The sequence below is a fragment of the Bos indicus x Bos taurus genome, chromosome 7 (assembly GCF_003369695.1).
Source record: "Bos indicus x Bos taurus breed Angus x Brahman F1 hybrid chromosome 7, Bos_hybrid_MaternalHap_v2.0, whole genome shotgun sequence".
Classification (NCBI taxonomy): domain Eukaryota; kingdom Metazoa; phylum Chordata; class Mammalia; order Artiodactyla; family Bovidae; genus Bos; species Bos indicus x Bos taurus.
In genome coordinates, this window is record NC_040082.1 from 76353514 (window position 1) to 76373042 (window position 19529).

Genomic DNA, 19529 nt, shown 5'->3' on the forward strand with positions numbered 1-19529 from the left:
TCTCCAGGGGATCTTCCCAACCCAGGGATCGAACCCAGGTCTCCCACATTGCAAGTGGATTCTTTACCATCTGAACCACCAGAGAAGCCCATTTTGTTGTTATTCACTCCATTGTGTCCGACTCTTTGTGACCCCATGGACTGTAGCCCGCCAGGCTCCTCTGTCCATGGGATTTTCCGGGCAAGAATACTGGAGTGGGTTGCCATTTCCTTCTCCAGAAGCCCATTACTTGGTAAGAAATAATGGTTTTAAATTTTGACTTCATTACTTTATAGTGGCTGCATCAGCTCAGTAAAAGTTAACAGAGTTTTTTTTTGTTTTGTTTTGTTATTGTTTTTTCTTCTTAAAAAATGTTTATGTGGCTGTGCCACAGGTCTAAGCTGCAGCATGCAGAATCTAGTTCCCTGACCAGAGATCCAACCCAGGCCCCTTGCACTGGGACCACGGAATCTTAGCCACTGGACCACCAGGGAAGTCCCCAGAGTTAGAAGTTTGATGTGGCTACCAAAAAGCCAGTCTTAACAGAAGTATCTGTGATGGGTAAGGTAAGAACCCCACTCTACTTTGCCTTGGTCAGACCTTGGTTGGAATACTGTGTTTAGTTCTGGCAAATAAGCATGCATACTAAGTCACTTGAGTCTTGTCCTACTCTTTATGACCCCATGGACTGTAGGCCACCAGGCTCCGTCTGTCCATGGGATTCTCCAGGCAAGAATACTGGAGTGGGTTTCAGGAATCAAACCTACGTCTCTTCCATCTCCTTCATTGGCAAGCATGTTCTTTACCAGTGGGGCCACCTGGGAAGCCCTCTGAGCAATGTGCATTAAGACCAATATAAAGCAACTAAGACATATTCAGGAGAAAGTTTGGATCTCAATGAGGAAACGAAGTCTGGATGTTTGAGGGAATAGGGCTGTACTGCTGAAGAAAAGGCTTGAAGGTCTAAGATAACAGTCTTTGAATATTAGAGGGAGTGCCTTAGAGGAATGTAGTTTTTTTTTTTTGTCCGTGGAAAAAAAGATGCAACTGGAAGCAATAGCCTCTGGAGAAGTAGATTTGTCTTTGCAAGGGAGAATTTTTTCTGTTATATTTGCCTGAATATGTAAGTTTTTTTTAACGAAGTGGTGGATTCCCCGTCTCTGAAGATCCTGGAACATGTGCCCAGTAATTACTTGGTGGAGCCATGGCAGAGGAAATTCAAAGGTGTCATGGATTGGATTTCACAAATATCAGAGTCCTTCCCAACCCTAAGCATCTCAGCACCAATGGACTGAGCACCTTCCAGGCTTCGGCTTCACTTTTGTCACCAGGGTTGGAATATGTTTTGGGGGATGGATAGATGGATGGGTGGCCAGGAATATGAAGAATCTATAATAGCAAAGCAGTACTTGGTTCCCTGTAATTGGGTCTGCCATTTTAAAATTTTGCCTTTTCTATATACTAATTTGCTTGCCTTAAACTGTGGGCACCTGAAGGCTGTAACTATTCAATTTGTGATCCTCAACATAGCACCCCATCCCATGCAATTGGGTTCTTATAAATGTTATTTGACAATGATTTTTATCAGGTATCAAGTATTGTAGGGATCTAATAGTAGGAAACTCTAACTTTGCTGTATGTACAAACTCTGCGTTTGTAAAACTTGTGACTGTGTGCTCTCCCTGGGGAAAGACACAGCCTGAATTCTTCCCCAAATTTCAATAAGATGGCAATTTCAGGACATCTAAGAGAGAGAACCAAAGTGATTCACACTTGAAATTAACCTTAAAAATTACCCAGATGCTATTTGTACTGTTCCCAGCTCTGTGTCAGGTAGGGATATTCAGCTGTCTTGAAACTCTAGCTCTTTTTACCCATTTAAGTACTGAAAGCAATTGACAGACATTTTTTGTTTTCAGTCTACAGATGAACTCTTGAAGTGTCAACAGTAAATATTCCAGCAAAAGGAGTAGCGGTTTGATCGACTTCATTGCTTTCTGCAGGGCAGACTCTGTGGCCTCATGGCAACATCTAATCTTCAGTGACCCAAACTGTTACACCTAGGAGTAGGTTACTAATTCTTTTCAGAGCTATAAACAGCAGGGAAACATGATTTATAGGCTAAGAGGCATTTTTAAGCATGGTATCCATGAATGTTTCATATTCCCTCCTTCATTATGGATACTTTGTCCATTCTTTGAAAGAGACTCTGAGATCTTGGTCAGATTCTGTTAATCTCATTTACTTCCATGAATTGATGTCAAATGGATTAGATTCATGGAGGAGATTTTCAAAACTCTACCAAATGGATTTAGAGGAAGATGGAACTCAATTCATATTAATCCTTTGGCCCAGAGGTTTTTCTGGGCACTAGTCATCATCTGAGTTTGCTTTCTAAGGCAGCTTCCTCTGCTTAAAGTTTATGCTGCTGCTAAGTTGCTTCAGTCATGTCCGACTCTGTGTGACCCCATAGACAGCAGCCCACCAGGCTCCACCGTCCCTGGGACTCTCCAGGCAAGAACACTGGAGTGGGTTGCCATTTCCTTCTCCAATGCATGAAAGTGAACAGTGAAAGTGAAGTCGCTCAGTCGTGTCCCACTCTTAGCGACCCCATGGACTGCAGCCTACAGGGCTCCTCCATCCATGGGATTTTCCAGGCAAGAGTACTGGAGTGGGGTTCATACATAGCAGCTGAGTCTCTGATGGGAAGACATCCTTTACAATTGTGGGTTTTACCCCAATCTCTGGGATTCTTTATAAATAAACTTAGAATGCTCTTATTATCCCTAGTTATTTGAACTCTCTGAGTCTTAGCTCAGGTTACTGACAGTATTAATTTCCAGTGGATAAATATGTCTTACATCCTTAATACATTGTTTCACACTGGGGCACCCTCTCAGAAAGATTTCACCTGTTGCAAATTTATGAGGATGTAGACTATTTCTGTCGGTACCTTTTCACCATCTCTCCAACATCTACCTCTATACCAGAGAGCATTTCTTTTTTTTTTCCCCGTCACTATATTTTCAATAACATTTTAAAAATGGCCTAATTCTTAGCCTGTTTTTCCTTAGTCTTTGCTAAAACTGTGACTGACAGTGCTTTAGGTTAAGACACCACTTCTTATGAAATTATTTGTATTTTAATAAAAATCTTTGAAGTGTAAAATATCCAAAATACTGACTCTCTATGGTTAAATTTTAGGCAGTGCAAAAATAGATTCAGATGGAGATGAAGGGGGTTGGGTGGGTTACACAGGACATGGGATGAACAAGTCTCCTACTTTTGTTCAAATGTATGAACATAACGAATGAACATCTTTCTTAGCATAAAGAGATGGTACTTCTGTGCTCATGTGAGAACAAATAAAAGAGGCTACTGGTTAGGACCTTGTTTGGCCTAGGGAGGAAGAAGATCCACTACTTTGGCAATTTATTTAAACATTTAATTTTTGTGGGGTCGGGGAGCAAATAGGGGAGCTCATACTTGAAGCTGAATCCAGCCTCCGCACCCTGAAAGTGACAGTTTAGTCCAACTCTTTATGACTCCTTGGGCTGTAGCCCACCAGGCTCCTCTGTCCATGGCATTCTTCAGGCAAGAACACTGGAGTGGGTTGCCATTCCCTTCAGGGGATCTTCCAGACCCAAGGGTCAAACCCAGGTCTCCTGCATTGCAGGCAGATTCTTTACGTTCTAAGCCACCAGGGAAGCCCAACTGACATTGAATTAAATCTGAGAGAGAGTTTTGGATGAAGTAGAAAAGAGCAGCTTTATTGCTTTGCCAAGCAAAGGGGACCACAGTGAACTAATGCTCAAAACTGTGTGTCCCTGACTTGTAGGGTGAAGTGAGGAATTTTCTAGAAATGGCTCAAAGAGGGCACGATCAGCTTGTGGACATTCTTCTTATTGGTTGGGGGGTGAGGTAAGTGGGAGTGAACATCATCAAATTTCTGGTTCCATGTCTGGAGTTTACATGTTTGTGGCCAGCATACCCTTAAATTCTCCCACCTGGTAGAGATTTAAGTATCTGCAAAACAGCTCAAAAATACTGTTGAATATATATATCCCTTGAGAGGGAACCAGGACCCTGCCCACGGCTACACTATTGTTTCTTTTAACTGTTCCTTGCTTGTCTCCTCAACCTCTCCCTTTCCTAATTATCAACTTTTTGAACCTGGAACATATTGGAACTCATAATCACATGCTAGTAAAGTAATGCTCAAAATTCTCTAAACCAGGCTTCAACAGCATGTGAACTGAAAAATTCCAGATGTTCAAGCTGGTTTTAGAAAAGGCAGAGGAACCAGAGGTCAAATTGCCAACATCCATTGGATCATAGAAAAAGCAAGAGATCCAGAAAAACATCTACTTCTGCTTCACTGACTATGCTAAAGCCTTTGACTGTGGGGATCACAGCAAACTATGGAAGATTCTTAAAGAGATAGGAATACCAGACCACCTTACCTGCCTCCTGAGATATCTGTATGCAGGTCAAGAAGCAACAGCTAGAACCAGACATGGAACAATGGACTGGTTCCAAATTGGAAAAGGAATATGTCAAGGCTGTATATTGTCACCTTGTTTATTTAACTTATATGCAGAGCATGCGAAGTGCCAGACTGGATGAAGCACAAGCTGGAATCAAGATTGCAGGGAGAAATATCAGTAATCTCAGATATGCAGATGATACCACCCTTATGGCAGAAAGCAAAGAAGAACTAAAGAGCCTCTTGATGAAAGTGAAAGAGTGAAACAATTGGCTTAAAACTCAGTATTCAAAAAAACAAAGATCACTGTATCTGGTCCCATCACTTCATGGCAAATGGATGGGGAAACAATGGAAACAGTGACAGACTTTATTTTGGGGGGCTCCAAAATCACTGCAGATGGTGACTGCAGCCATGAAATTAAAAGACACTTGCTCCTTGGAAGAAAAGCTATGACCAACCTAGACAGCATATTAAAAAGCAGAGACATTACCGACAAAAGTCCATCTAGTCAAAACTATGGTTTTTCCAGTAGACATGTATGATGGACCGTAAAGAGTTGGACCATAAAGAAAGCTGAGCGCTGAAAAATTGATGCTTTTGAGCTGTGGTTTGCAGAAAACTGTTGAGAGTTGCTTGGACAGCAAGGAGATCAAACCAGTCAATCCTAAAGGAAATCAGTCCTGAATATGCACTGGAAGGACTAATGCTGAAACTGAAGTTCCAATACTTTGGCCAGTTGATTCGAAGAACTGACTCACTGGAAAAGACCCTGATGCTGGGAAAATTGAAGGCAGGAAAGAAGGGGATGACAGAGGATGAGATGGTTGGATGGCATCACCGGCTTGAAAGACATGAGTTTGAGCAAGCTCCAGCAGTTGATGATGGACAGGGAATCCTAGTGTGCTGTGGTCCATGGGTCACAAAGAGTCGGACATGACTGAGTGACTGAACTAAACTGTTTGGAGCTCAGGGAAGGACATGGAAGCTGAATGAAGCCTATTTCCTGTAATCAAGACCAGAAAGACTTCTTTTGCCCAGGAGTCCCACAGGGTCCTGCTCTCTATCATACTCAGTGCAAGGAGCTATGGAAAATTTGAATATAAGGAATCTTGGCCTCTACCTTCCAAGGGTTCACATCCTACGTTGTGAGGAAATCAGACACATCTATTATGAGTCTCCTCAAATAAAGAATATGAGAAGAATAATCACAGAGGTACAACTAACATGCTATGAAAATGTATGGTCCATTCTCACCAGGATGTTTGGAAGGGCTTCTTGTAGAAAGTGGGATTTTAGTTGAACTTAAAAACAAGTTGTACTTTGAAAACTTGCACTTTTGAAAGAAGTGACTTGAGCAAGGGACTATCCTTTGATTGAAGGCAGGAAGTTTGATGTAGCTGAGTGAAGGCTGGAAGGCAAATGTTATGTTTAGCTTGGAAAACTCAGTAGGGTTTTCAACCCTGCTGGGTGTTGAATGTTTGGTTGAATATTTTAGATTTTATTCTTCTCATATTGAGAAGCCATTTAAGATTTGAGCAGGGGAATAATATTCTCAAAGAAAATATCTATGACTAGGATGCACTGAAGGGAAGGGGAATGACATACTCATTTATCTACAATTTGGGTAAGAGAGGAAGATTGCCTCTAATTCATTAGATGTGCATTGTATCTGCAGGAGCAAAATAAGCAGCATATCTTAATGCATAAATCTTCCTCCCATGTACACGTCCTTTTTCATCACGGAGCAAGTATTTGGCAGCCAAGTCATCTTTAAAGTAATAAGAACAAAGCTATTTGGAATAGATGTTTCAGAACCATTTGTTACTTTGCGCAGACCTATGAGCAAATAGGGACGAGCTAAAGCATTTACCCTGTAATGCAGTTCTGCAGGGGCTGCCACACTATCATATATACTTTTATCTTGGCTAAACTCTAACTGTTGCCACCACTATTACTCAAAGAACTGACGTGTCAACAAGGTAATCAGAAAGCAAAGTGGGAGTCAAGAGTTTTTCTGTCATTGTTTCTTAAAGTCTCAGGAAGATTGTTTCCTTTGTATTCCCTATATTCAGAATATAAAAGCCTCCCAGACATCTAATCTTTACCAGGTCAAACATTTCAAAAGACAGTGAGACTATTTTCCAGTTGCTTTTCAGTTTAAGGTAAGTGTTTTAGGGGCTTCCGAACTCTCCCTCTTGAATCTATTTATAAAAAAGAAACAAAACAAAGAATGAAGTAAATGCAATATTATCCCAACTACATTGTCCTGGTATAAAAATTCTAACAGAGCCTAGTGGAAAAAGGTTCTGAATCATGATCTAAGAGATCTGAGCTCTAGCTGTAATTTTGTGAATGCATAGCTTCACAAAAAGCTATGTCATGTCTTATATTTAATGGGGAGATATTAGAATTTTACTATATAGCTTCTGTGCTATTCAGTAGTATTGTTCACAATTATTTTTGCCTAATGAATCTGGAAAATGGAGAGACATACAATAAGATTGTGGTCCACAATTTTGGGTGGACGTGATGTGTGTTTCTTTGGGGCCAGAATTCACATTACCAATGTAAGGCTCCAAAATTCTTTCTCTCTACAAAGATGATTGAGAGAGAAAGCTTTGTCAGCCTGGGTCCAGGAATAAGGACTATGAGGATCAGAACTCCTAGCCAGCTCATAATGGACGTGCACAAGGAGTCAGAAATGAACCTTTGTTCTTTTAAACCACTGAGATTTGGGGGAATTACTTGTTACAATGAAATTATCAAGTTTATTCTGATGGATATGGTCTCCAAAGAATACAACTGGGGTGCATGTGGAAAGCCCCAGGGATACTGAAGGTCCTACTTTTTCTTAAGTTTTCTATAGATAAATGTCAGAGCTGCTTTGGGGGGAATTGTTTCCTATCAGTGAAAATACTGAAATATAGACTGTACAATCTCATGAAGGTGGTTGTGTGATATAATAAGGCATTGATGGTTTTCTATATTTTTGGCACAGAGCTCTGAAAACCTTTGGAATTTCTTAACTGCTGAGAGCAATGAAAGTGTCTTTTGTTACGTTAATGAGGTGACTTTTGGAAACCTTCTAAGGGTGGAGGCTGGTTGCTAGTGGAGCCAACCAAATGATTAGAGGGTTGAAACTTTCATTCTCACCCCTCTGGGGAGGTCAGAGAGGGCTGGAAGTTGAATGGTTCACCAAAAGCAAATGATTTAGTCAATCATGTTTATGTTATGAAGCCTCCATAATAACCCAAAAGAAGGGGTTTGGACTGCTTCTGAGCTGGTGAACATGTGGAGACTTGAGGAAAAGACATGCTCAGAGAGCAGGAAAGACTTGGATCCTTTTCCTATGCATCTCTTCCATCTGACTGTTCCTGAGTTTATATATATATGTATACATATATAACATTTTATATATATTTATAAAATTAATAATATGTAGTAAGTAAAATGTTTCTCTGAGTTCTGTGACTCCACTTTGTGTGAATGAATTAATCATGCTCAAAGCAACTGAAGCACAGGTGGCGACCTTGATTTGCTACTGGCATCTGAGAGTGTGTGCGTGTGTGCGCGCTCTTGTAGGACTGAGCCCTTAATCTGTGGAGTCTGATGCTGTCTTTGAGTAGGTAGTGTCAGAACTCAGGTGCATTTTTACAGCCCTCAGTATGCGGTCCTCACTTGGTGGTATGGGGAACCCCCTGACCCTCCGCACTGGACTTGGAACCATAGCTGACTCTGGAACACCGTGGGTTTGAATCCACCTATAGGTGGATTTTTTTCAGTAGATGCACATCTTTAGAGTCAACCAAACATAAATCAAGTTTCTAGCTGAGGTTGGTTGAATCTGTGGATGCGAAACTTGTAAATACGAAGGGATCAGCCTGACAGTATTTGAACTCGCTGGTCAATCTTAACTTCATTAAAAATGGGAAAATTTTTGTACTTTCTGTTGCAAAGCAATAGGATAGTACACAGCATCACTTACAAAATAAGCTTGTAGTAACGTGAAATTGCATCTAAATCTAATTAATTCTTCAGCTCTGACTCTTTATAAGGAAAATTAGGTAAAAGGGAGCATCTTAAATAACATCACAGGAATATAGTCAATAGACTTCTGTGGAAAATTCTACAGGATAAATTACTTAGTTTCTTTAATAAATCAGTGCCAAAAAAGGAGGGAGAGCTGTTGTAGACTAACAGACACATCAGCCAATTGCAACATGTGGACCTTGTTTAAATTTTGATTTCAATGGACCATGTATAAAAAAGACTTTTTAACCCAGTTGGAGGAAATTGAGTATGGCTTGGTTATTGTGCTAAAAAGAAACGATGATTAAGTTTTGGGGGTGAGATAATGATGTTGTTATGTTAGAAACAAGTTCTTATCTGTTGGAGATAAATACTATTACATTTAAGGAGAAATGACATAATGTCTGAGATTTGCATTAAAATAGAACACTTCCCCCACCCTCCCCAAACTCCTAAACTAAAATAAATGAGTAGAAAGCTAAGTGTGAGAGTGAGTGTTTGTGTGTGTGTGTATGCGCAGCAGAACAAGAACGGCGGAATATTAATAATTGTTGAAACTGAGTGATGAGTAAATGGCACTGCATTCCTACTATATCATTCTCTTTATTTTGTGTATGTTTAAAAATTCCTACCACAAAAAATAATTAAAAGAAAAAATCCTCCATGTCCCTTCTTTTCTTGGGATCCAGCAAGAAACAGGAAGATTAACTCTCATCAGCAAACCCTCACGAGGCTGCTGTTGTCCTCTCTACTCTCTTCTCTGCCGGACACTTTCAATCATTCTGGAATGCCCTTTCAAATGGGGGCCCGCCTCAGTCCCCAAGGTGTTTCTAATGAAAGCAGTGACTTCTGGGAGTCCACCCTATCCCTGGGTGCCAGCACTCCCACTGGATCCTGGCCAACACCTCGAAATGAGGTGTACCCTAATTCTAGAGTGGAGTCAGGAGGATCCAGATGGATTGCCACTTTTAACTGGTATAAATTACAGCCCGCAAGCAGAGGTGTGCAAGAAATAGTATGACACTTTTTTTTACAACTCCATTTAATTTGTATTTTAAGCCTTGATCCTGCTGGTGTCCTGTTTGGATTTCCATCCATCCCTATTTGGAAGTCATACAGGGCCAAGGTTTTGAGGGAGGGGACAGAAGCATGGTCATTGTTGACTGGAGCACACAGTGCAGTGAAGACATCCATCAGCTCGGACGTCTTGCCTCCTTTAGGTTTGGTGGCTCCTGTGCCATGTGGGCTTCCCTTGTGGCTCAGTGGTAAAGAATCCACCTGCCAATGCAGGAGATCCAGGTTCCATCTCTGGATCAGGAAGATCCCCTGGAAAAGGAATAGTAACCTGGTCCAGTATTCTTGCCTGGAAAATCCCATGGATGGGGAGCATGGCAGTCTGTAGTCCCTGGGGTCAAAAAGAGGCAGACACGACTGAGCAGCTGAGCAGGCATGTGCCAGGTGTGGGACAGATTGCCATGATTCTGCTTGTATGCACACTACAGCCATCTCCTTCCAGAATTTTTGCCCCACTACCCCTCCAACCACACTTGAGAGGCCTTTTCTCCTCCAGGATCCACAGGCATCCCTCTCTGACTTAATTAGCGCCTTTCAACACTCCAAGAGGGAAAAAAGACAGTATGTAATTTCAAAAACCTGCTTCTGTTACATTTCTGTTCAAGTATCTTCTCTTTTCCGTGGTGTTTGGGATTTCAGAAATAAAAGCCAAGATCATCAGCATGCCATTGCTGCTACACCCTGCCCTGTTCTTCCACTGGCCAGCGAACACAGGCTCTGCTACCCACTTGAATGCAGAAGGGAAAGAGTGAAATAAAGGGAGAAAAGAAAAAAAAAATAAACAGGAACAGATTAACATCTCAAAATATCCTGCTACATTTGAAAGATGTGAGAGTTGGATTCATGTGTGATGTTCTACTGGGAAAAAGGAATTGTTCTTGAAAATGAAGTCTGTGCTGTTGCAGAGACAGCGTTGCCCCTAGGTCCACAGAATGCTCTGATGTCATCACTGAGGTCAGAGAATCCTGCTGTGGGCCTGGTGACCTTTGAACCTTAACAGCCCTGCGCTGTGGAGAGCACTGGGCAGTGCTGCTGCTTTAAGTGGTCTGAGTTCTTCAGCCACTTTGGAGACTCAACTGCTTTTACTTGATTTAATTATCAAGTCATTTCAGCGGGTCTCCGGAGAGCCAAGAAGGGCCAACCTGTAGTGAAGAGGAGGAGCTGGACGTGTGGCATCTTCTTCTAGGGGGTCTTCTAGTTGGGACCATGAAAAGGAGACAAAAGAGGAAACACCTGGAAAATGAAGAGTCCCAGGAGACTGCCGAGAAGGGAGGAGGTATGTGGGGGCAATTTGTCTGGGGCACGAGGGTTTCGGGGGTACTGAGAACCTGTTACATATGAAGCAGGGAGCAAGATACCATTACAGTCTTGGTGATGTTGCTGTATCCATCTGGGGGGAGGTCCCCGCGGTGTGAGATGACACAGAAAGACCAGATGCCCCAGGCAGATGGGAGATCAGTCCTGCTGGTTTGAGGACTCCCCAGGGGCTGCAGGCCTAGGGCTTCGTGGCACTCGCAGAGGCTGTATCCTGCCTGCACAGACCTAGGCATGCAGCTTTTCTCAATCTTCAAGTTCTTTCTACTTCTCTTTGCTTTTTCCCTGGGGTCACGGGCTAGGGGACGTGAAGGATGCTGAGACAGACCCATGGGTTGCATGGCCCCTTTTACCAAAGAGGAAAGAGAAGCCTCCTGAGCTGAAGGCCTTGTTGAAAAGTATCTCAAGGAGTGGAATGCTCTTCAAAAGGAGGTTGTTCGTCTAGGGATGGTGTCCTATAGAAAACATGGAGGTTTTATTTATTCAACAGGAAGAATTTCCTGAAGGAGATCAAGGGAGAGGGGAAGGGCCTTCCAGAACCTGAGACCACAAGGGTGGGGGTGAGAAATGTTGTTAGAGTCCTGTGGGGAGCTCTGAGGGCCACGGCTACAGGGTGCCTGCGTGCATTAAGCGTAGGTGAGCAGTCACCCTGGGAGAGGGGGTGATCACGTGAGGAAGTGGGGCAGAATGGAGCCTACCCCAGAGTTCCAGCTGGAGGCCTAGGCCCCATATTAGAGCAGCACCTCCCACCGGGCCCAGGGCCCTGGCGACTGTAGGGTGGGACTTGGGAGCAGGCAGCAGCTGGGACAGGATGGGGAAAGCAATGACTACCCTGCCCCTTACACATCAGAATATTTCTGTGTGTGGTGGAGGAGAGAGAGTGGGAGAATGGGGTAGAGTGCTTACCAGATATAAAGTCTGCATGGTAAAATTCTTGTCACCCTGCTGGGACCTGGGTGACCCTCAGCGTGTGTAAGGGGTGTTTCACGACACAGTCACTCATATACTCATGTACACTGTGATATAGCAGAAATATCACACACTTCCACATATAAGCTCCTTACTAAACTACACATTGAAAATTGGGTGTTCTGTATTTTTGTTTGCTAACTCTGGCACCCACTGAAGTATTATGTACTGATTATATTTTTATATTATTTATATTTTTGTTTAGTGTCTGTCTTCCCCTACTAGAACGCTTAGCTTTACCAGAGACCAGAATAATGGAATAGTGCCAGATACATAGTGACTGCTCACTGAATCTTATTGAATGAATGAATGAACACAAACCATAAATGCAAGCCACACCATGTAATGAGGAAGAGTTACATGTCCCATGATTCCTGAATTGTAAACAGAAACCATGCACACAAATGCCACAGACACATACACACATTTGCACTGTGCTTACCTGACTCCACACTTATCACAGACTTAACTAATACACATCACTCATATTTCTATATACTTACAGTCACCTCTCAGACCTACATTCCCCCAAATACACCAACAGAATAGTTATTGATTTTAATTGAATTCTGGGGTATATACCAGGAAACATGCTCCAAACCATGTATATTCACTACAAACCATACACTACAAACCATGTGTAGTCACTAACATGTGTCAGATGCTTGGTAAATATTTGTTGGACAGACGACTGATGAGCAAACATGTCCACACCACTCTCTCTCTCAGTCTCTAATTTCTCTCCCAGGAATCTCAAAATCACAAGAGGATCCCCCTCAGCTAGGATGCACTGCAGTGGCCCGAGTCTGCCCCCAAGGGTCAGGGGAGGTCTCTTCTGCCTCTGAATACTTCTCCTGTGTTTCTTCTCCACGCAAGCTCATCCACGGTGGTAAGGGTACGGGAATCCTTGAGTGTAGGGGTGCTTGGCTCTGGAGCAGGGACACACAGATCCAAACAAGGCTGAGCAGAAACCCAGGGTTTTCAGAGGTGGTCAGGGCCCTGTGGAGGAGCCTGGGGAGGACATCTGAGCTGTTAGGAGGGCGTGGACCAAGCTCAGCGTGGGGGTGTGCGAGTCTTGGTCCCACCATGGTAGGGAAGTTAAGGAGAGGGGCAGGAGAGGTCTGGGCTTGAAGTGGAGAGCAGAGGGACCAGGTTTAGCATCTTTGGAGGGACATGTAGGGCTTGTCTTTGCCTTTGTTTTCAGAGAAGGACAGAGTTCTTGAGCTCGGCCCAAGGGCAGGACCATGCCACTCAGGTCCACACACTTCCCACATGCATCTGCTCTCCACTCGGCCATTCTCAGCCCAGACACCAACCCCAGGCAGGCGATTCCCCAGGGCCCTCCTCCTATACCACAGCCCACCTCCCACAAGTAACACATCAATGATATTCCCCAACTCACCTGCTCCTCGTAAACACACCCACCAGCATCCCTCACATACCACAGCATGCCCCCGCACCACACTCTACACCCCTGCACACAGATATGGCTCTAGTATCTGCTCCCCCACCCACAGATGAAGAAACACAGATGCCAACACATACCCCACCCCATCCTATGACCAACAAACCCCAAGCTCATGACACAACTGTGTCATGCGGATGTCCCTCCCCACCCTCAGCTCCTGGAAGGACCCATACATGGTCTTATGTTTCTAATTTCCTTTCCCAGGAATCTGGAAGTTGCATCGAGACAGTCCCCAGCCTAGAGCACCCCTAGCCCATCTTCAAGAACAAGGGGAGATGGCTCCCCTATCACCACATGTCTCCTTCTCCTCCCCTTCATCCTACAAGACCTGTGCAACCTCTCTGCATATGAACAAAGAGAAGAGGGGCATGAAAATATACTACATGCGGGTACAAATGAAAAAGGGCGTTGCTGTTTCCTGGGAGGCAGAGAAACCCTCAGAGTCACTAGAAAAGCAGCCGAGGAGGGAGGAAGTGACCCTTCCTGAGGACGTGCGGGCAGGGACTCCTCCCTCGGACGTGTCCACCAGAAACCTCCTGTCTGACAGCGAGCCCAGCGGGGAGGAGAGAGAGCATGAAGAGAGGGCTGACTTCGACAGCCCCACCCCAGGGTCACCCACCGTCGAGGAGAGACCCCGGGCCAGGACACCCGACTGGCTGGTGACCATGGAGACTGGCTTCCGGTGCATGGCCTGCTGCCGGGTCTTCCCCAGCCTGGAGATCCTGCAGGAGCACGTGCAGAATGGCATCCGCGAGGGCTTCAGCTGCCACGTCTTTCATCTCACCATGGCCCAGCTGACAGGCAACGTGGAACCAGAGAACACCCCTGAGGAGGAGGTGGAGGACGAGGACGAGGATGAGGATGGGGAGGACGAGGAGCAGGAGGAGAAGGAGAACGAGGAGCAGCAGTCTGCAGGGGAAGATGTCAGCTTGAGGAGACCCTGGAGCCAGTGTCCAGGCTGTGTGTTCCATTCTCCCAAGGACCGGAAGTGAGCAGGGCCCAGGGCTGCAGCGGGAACCATGTCTTCTCTAGTCCTGCCTCTCCGCCCTGGCTCAGAAGGGAGAAGTGGGGCTTTCTCACCTCGGGGGACAACCGAAGAGGGTAACTGGGCCCCTTGCTTCTGGCCCAGGCATTTTAATAAAGTCTGTAAGAGAGAATTTATCCTGAGCTTTTCAGCTTCCCTTGGAAGTTCTCTTTAACTCAAAAGCATCTCTCTTGATTTCCACACAGCAACTGAAAATTCATGGGCCAGACGATCCTGGAAGATGGTGTGGCCTTCTCTTGGAAGAGGTGAGACCTGAGGTTGGCACAGTCTTCTAAGCCTATGTCGTGAAGGCCCAGAGGAATCTAAGGGAAGGGGCCGAGGAGATGCTCTGGGTTACCTGATGGCTCTGCAGTCGTATCACCTTGGGGCCCACGCAACACTTGGGAAGGATTGACCTCTGTTGATTTAGACAAGAAGGTGGAACATTTTGATTGAGTTTTCTCAGGGTCTCCATGATTGACTTCGACTCTAAGAGGATGTATTGCCAGCAGCTCGTTTTGGTAGAGAGAGCCAGGAGTGGTCTGGAAAGAACAGGGGCCTCGCAGGACCCACAGTTTGAGGTCTTGAGAGCCTATGACCTGAGCCGGGACCTCACCCTGACCACTGTACCTAGCCTTCTGTGACAGAGGAGAATGGGAGAGGGAGTCATATCGAAATGAGGTCCCCTGAGGTCTGGAAATATATTCCAGAACCTTCATTGTGTGATAGTTCAGTTCAGTTGCTCAGTCATGTCTGACTCTTTGCAACCCCATGGACTGCAGCACACTAGGCTTCCCTGTCCATCACCAACTCCCAGAGCTTACTCAAACTCATTTCCATTGAGTCAGTGATGCCATCCAACCATCACTGTGCGATAGTTGATCTGGAGCCAGACTCTGTGGTGTGTGTGGCTCTTGAGCTTCGAGGCAGAGGTGAAGGGTAACTCGACCAGCAGAACTCCTGGTGCTTCTTGTCTCTTCCTGTCCTGCCTCATTTGTTTTGTCCCTTCCAGAGAGAAGAAAGGACCCTGGAGGGAGTAGCAGACAGAATGCCAGTGGTCTGAAGGAGGATGAAGGGGCTGGCATTCAGTCCAACATCATATGACAGTATAAACATGATATGTAATAAAGGGTGTTTCCCAAACCTTTTCTGGATATTTTATTTAATTACATTTATCTACCTCTGTATCCACCAATCAGTCCTCTACATCTGTATCTCTAGTGGTTTGTGAACAAGGTTTCACATAAGCTCCAAAGATGCCCACCAGCCTTTTCCAGAAGCAGCAGTCCCCAAGCTCCCACGGTTGATGAGGGTTCTGTGTGACTAGTTTTCGAAGACTGGATGCCACGCTTCACATGAAAGCATGGCAGACCACACTGAGTTCAGGTAAAGTCACTGGGAAGTGGCAGGTGCTGTGGGAACTGTGTCCAGTGGGTCATGATTGAAAATGTTGTGACCAGTAACTTCAGAGGATGGAGGGTGGTGTCTGTGTCTTTAGGGCTGGCCTGGGAGAGAGACTGGCATGTTTTCACAATGAAACACTGGGACAAAGGAGGAATTTTCTCAGTCTTGAAGCTGTTGGTGGAACAGTTTCCTCCTGAGATGGTAAGACATTATTATAGTGCTGAATGAGGGGCCATCTGACCTCCATCAGGAATTTGGAGAAGAGATCACCATGTTAGAAATCTAAGCCAATTCTGATGCATTTCATTTTCTAAATAAATTCTGATTCTAGCCTCTCAAGGTTTTGACCGCATCACCTCTGAACTGTGTCTTCTCATCACTGCTACCATCCACTAGAGTCAAAGGCTCTGGGAGGCACTGAAGACTCACTTTGATGTATGATCCATGGTCTTTAAGGTAAGGGAGGAATAATGTATCTTCCTCATCTGGGTAAGGGGCCAAAATCAGGTTTTGGTAGGACTTATAGAAGGAAATCATTTTGCAGTTCAGAGATTTTTGTCAGTTTAAGCAGAATAAGGTCTAATTCCAAAGTCCCATGGGTTTATTTTTTTTCCTCAGGATATGTAAGGAGACTTCCACTGGGCTTCATTGAATCAACAATGGTTCCAGGGATCTGGTTTTGTCATTATTATTTAGATAAAAATAATAAGCCTGCTTCCCAAATGAAGCAGTCTTGAGAAAGAAGAATAGAGCTGGAGGAATCAACTTTCCTGAATTCAGATTATACTACAGAGTTACAGTTGTCAAGACAGTATGGTACTAGCACAAAAACAGAGACATAGACCAATGAAACAAGATAGAAAGCCCAGAAATTAACCCAGGCACCTATGGGGACCTTATATTTGACAAAGGAGGCAAGAGTATACAATGGGGGAAAGACATCCTCTTCAATAAATGGTGCTGGGAGGAAAACTGGACAGCTACATTAAAATAATGAAGTTAGAACATTTCCTAACACCATACACAAAGATAAACTCAAAATGCATTAAAGACCTAAATGCAAGACCAGAAACTATAAAACTCTTAGGGGAAAACACAGGCAGAACTCGATGACACAAATCAAAGCAAGATCCTCTATGACCCACCTTCTAGAATAACAGAAATAAAAACAAAAGTAAACAAATGGGACCTGATTAGACTTAAAAGCTTTTGCACAGCAAAGAAAACTATAAGCGAGGTGAAAAGACAACCCTCAGAATGGGAGGAAATAATAGCAAATGAAGCAACTGACAAAGGATTAATTTCCAAAATATATAAGCCGTTCATACAACTCAATACCAGAAAAACAACCCAATCAAAAAGTGGGGGAAAGACCTAAACAGACATTTCTCCAAAGAAGACATACAGATGGCTAACAAACACATGAAAAGGTGCTCAACATTGCTCATTATTAGAGAAATGCAAATCAAAACTAAAATGAGATATTATTACCTCACACTGGTCAGAATGATCATCATCAAAAAGTCTACAAACAATAAATGCTGGAGAGGGTGTGGAGAAAAGGCAGTGTTGATGGGAATGTAAATTGATAACAGCCACTATGGAAGATGATATGGAGATTCCTTAAAAAACTAGGAATAAAACCACGTTATGACCCAACAATCCCACTCCTAGGCGTGTTACCCTGAGGAAACCAAAATTGAAAAAGACACATGTATCCCACTGTTCATTGCAGCACTATTTACAATAGCTAGGACCTGGAAGCAACCTAGATGTCCAGCAACAGATGTATGGATAAGGGTTTGTGGTACATATACACCATGGAATATTACTCAGCCATAAAAAGGAACACCTTTGAGCTAGTTCTAATGAGATGGATGAATCTAGAACCAGTTATACAGAGTGAAGTAAGAAAGAGAAAGAGAAATACCGTATTCTAACATATATATACAGAATCTAGAAAAATCTAGAGAAATGATACTGAAGAATTTACTTACAGGGCAGCAGTGGAGAAACAGACATAGAGAATAGACTTGTGGGCCTGGGGAGAGGGAAGGAGAGGGTGAGATGTATGGAAAGAGTAAAGTGGAAACTTACATTGCCATATGTAAAATAGATAGCCAATGGGAATTTGCTGTATGGCTAAGAAACTCAAACAGGGGCTCTGTATCAACCAAGAGGGGTGGGATGGGGAGGGAGATGGGAGGGAAGTTTGAAAGGGAGGGGGTATATGTATACCTATGGCTGATTCAGGTTGAGTTCGACATAAAACCACAAAATTCTGTAAAGCAATTATCCTTCAATAAAAAAATAAATTAAAAAAGAAAAGAAAATGTGGTACATATATATAGTGGAGTACTACTCAGCCATAAAAAATGAAATAATACCATTTGCAGCAACATGGACAGACCTAGAAATTATCACACTTGGTGAAATAAATCAAACAGAGAAAGGCAAATATATGATTTACATGGAATCTAGAATATGATACAAATGAACTTATTTACAAAACAGGAACAGATTCACAGAAACAAATTTACAGTTACCAAAGGGGAAAGGGGATGGGGAGGGATAAATTAGGAGTTTGGGATTGGCAGATACAAACTACTAAATATGAAATAGATAACCAAAGGTCCCACTATATAGCACAGGGAACTATATTCAATAAAAATAACCTAATGAAAAAGAATGTGAAAAAATGTACACACTCACACATATATATATAAAACGGAATCATTTTGCTGGTCACCAGAAACTAACACAACATTGTAAATTGACTATACTCCAATTAAAAAATTGGCTTCATGTTCCCCAGTCTCTCCATCTGGGAATGGCTCTCTCATCCATACAGACACATCCCTTCAGGATCCCGAGTGTCTCCTCTCACAGTCATCCCAACTAATTTAGAATTTGAAGTTTATCCCTCCCTTCCAAACTCATGCCACCTGGGAGATTCCACTCATACTATGACATTTTCTGCATACTCTATGATCTTCACCTTGGTTCCTTTTCTCCTGCTCTTGAACTTACCAAGATTTATCCTTTTCCCCTCTTTTCCTAAGTCTTTATCATGTCTTACTTTCTTGAGAGATTTTTTGACTTCTCTCTTCTGCTGACCTCCACATAAATTGTTAGGAAATTGGTCATTATATGAGAGTTCTCACTGCTGTTCCTACTGGGATAGAGACTTCCCTGTAAGCATGGACTGAGGGTAACATGAGGGCCTGTAGGCAGGATTTAGCGTTGCAGGAAGCAATTATCGCTGTGCTTACCTATTCTCGCAAGATCCAAGTTGACTGTGGAAGAGGGAATTGAGGCCTGCAGCTTGAATACTTTTCTGACCAATACAAGTTCACATATCACAATGTATCTTCTCTGCAATATGTGATAAGTCACTTCAGTCACGTCTGACTCTTTGTGTCCCTACGGACTGTAGCCTGCCAGGCTCCTCTGTTCACTGGATTTTCCAGGCAAGAGTACTGGAGTGGGTTGCCATGCCCTCTTCCAGGGGATCTTCCTGACCCAGGAATCAAACCCTCATCTCTTATGCCTCCTGCATTGGCAGGCAAATTCTTTACTCCTGGCACTACCTGGGAAGCCTGTCTTCTCTGCAGGGCCACACATTTTGAGTTAAGAGCCTGAATCATGCTCAGAAGAATGTAACATCCATGCAGTTTGAAGTCATATTTGAGCTTATCTTTTTTTTTTAACTGTTGGTTAGGATTCTAGTTCAGTAGATGTAACTGAACTCCCTGAAATCCACTTAACTGAACTAGAGC

At 43.6% G+C, this 19529-nt stretch overlaps 1 protein-coding gene across 3 annotated transcripts; it reads left to right on the plus strand.

The window, feature by feature from the left end:
- The first annotated feature begins 181 nt into the window (after window positions 1-181).
- FAM170A (family with sequence similarity 170 member A) lies at window positions 182-15490 on the plus strand. 3 transcript variants are annotated; one of them, XM_027546955.1, is made up of 7 exons: window positions 182-545; window positions 1899-2045; window positions 10211-10847; window positions 12603-12749; window positions 13527-14468; window positions 14553-14612; window positions 15359-15490. In XM_027546955.1, the coding sequence occupies exons 3-5, from the start codon at window positions 10778-10780 to the stop codon at window positions 14312-14314; spliced, it is 1005 nt and encodes a 334-aa protein (XP_027402756.1). In that variant the 5' UTR covers window positions 182-545; window positions 1899-2045; window positions 10211-10777; the 3' UTR covers window positions 14315-14468; window positions 14553-14612; window positions 15359-15490. The 3 variants fall into 3 exon arrangements, with proteins under 3 accessions (XP_027402756.1, XP_027402755.1, XP_027402757.1); XM_027546954.1 differs by having other exon boundaries at window positions 13527-14310; XM_027546956.1 differs by having other exon boundaries at window positions 183-545; window positions 12603-12743; window positions 13527-14310.
- Window positions 15491-19529: the final 4039 nt, after the last annotated feature.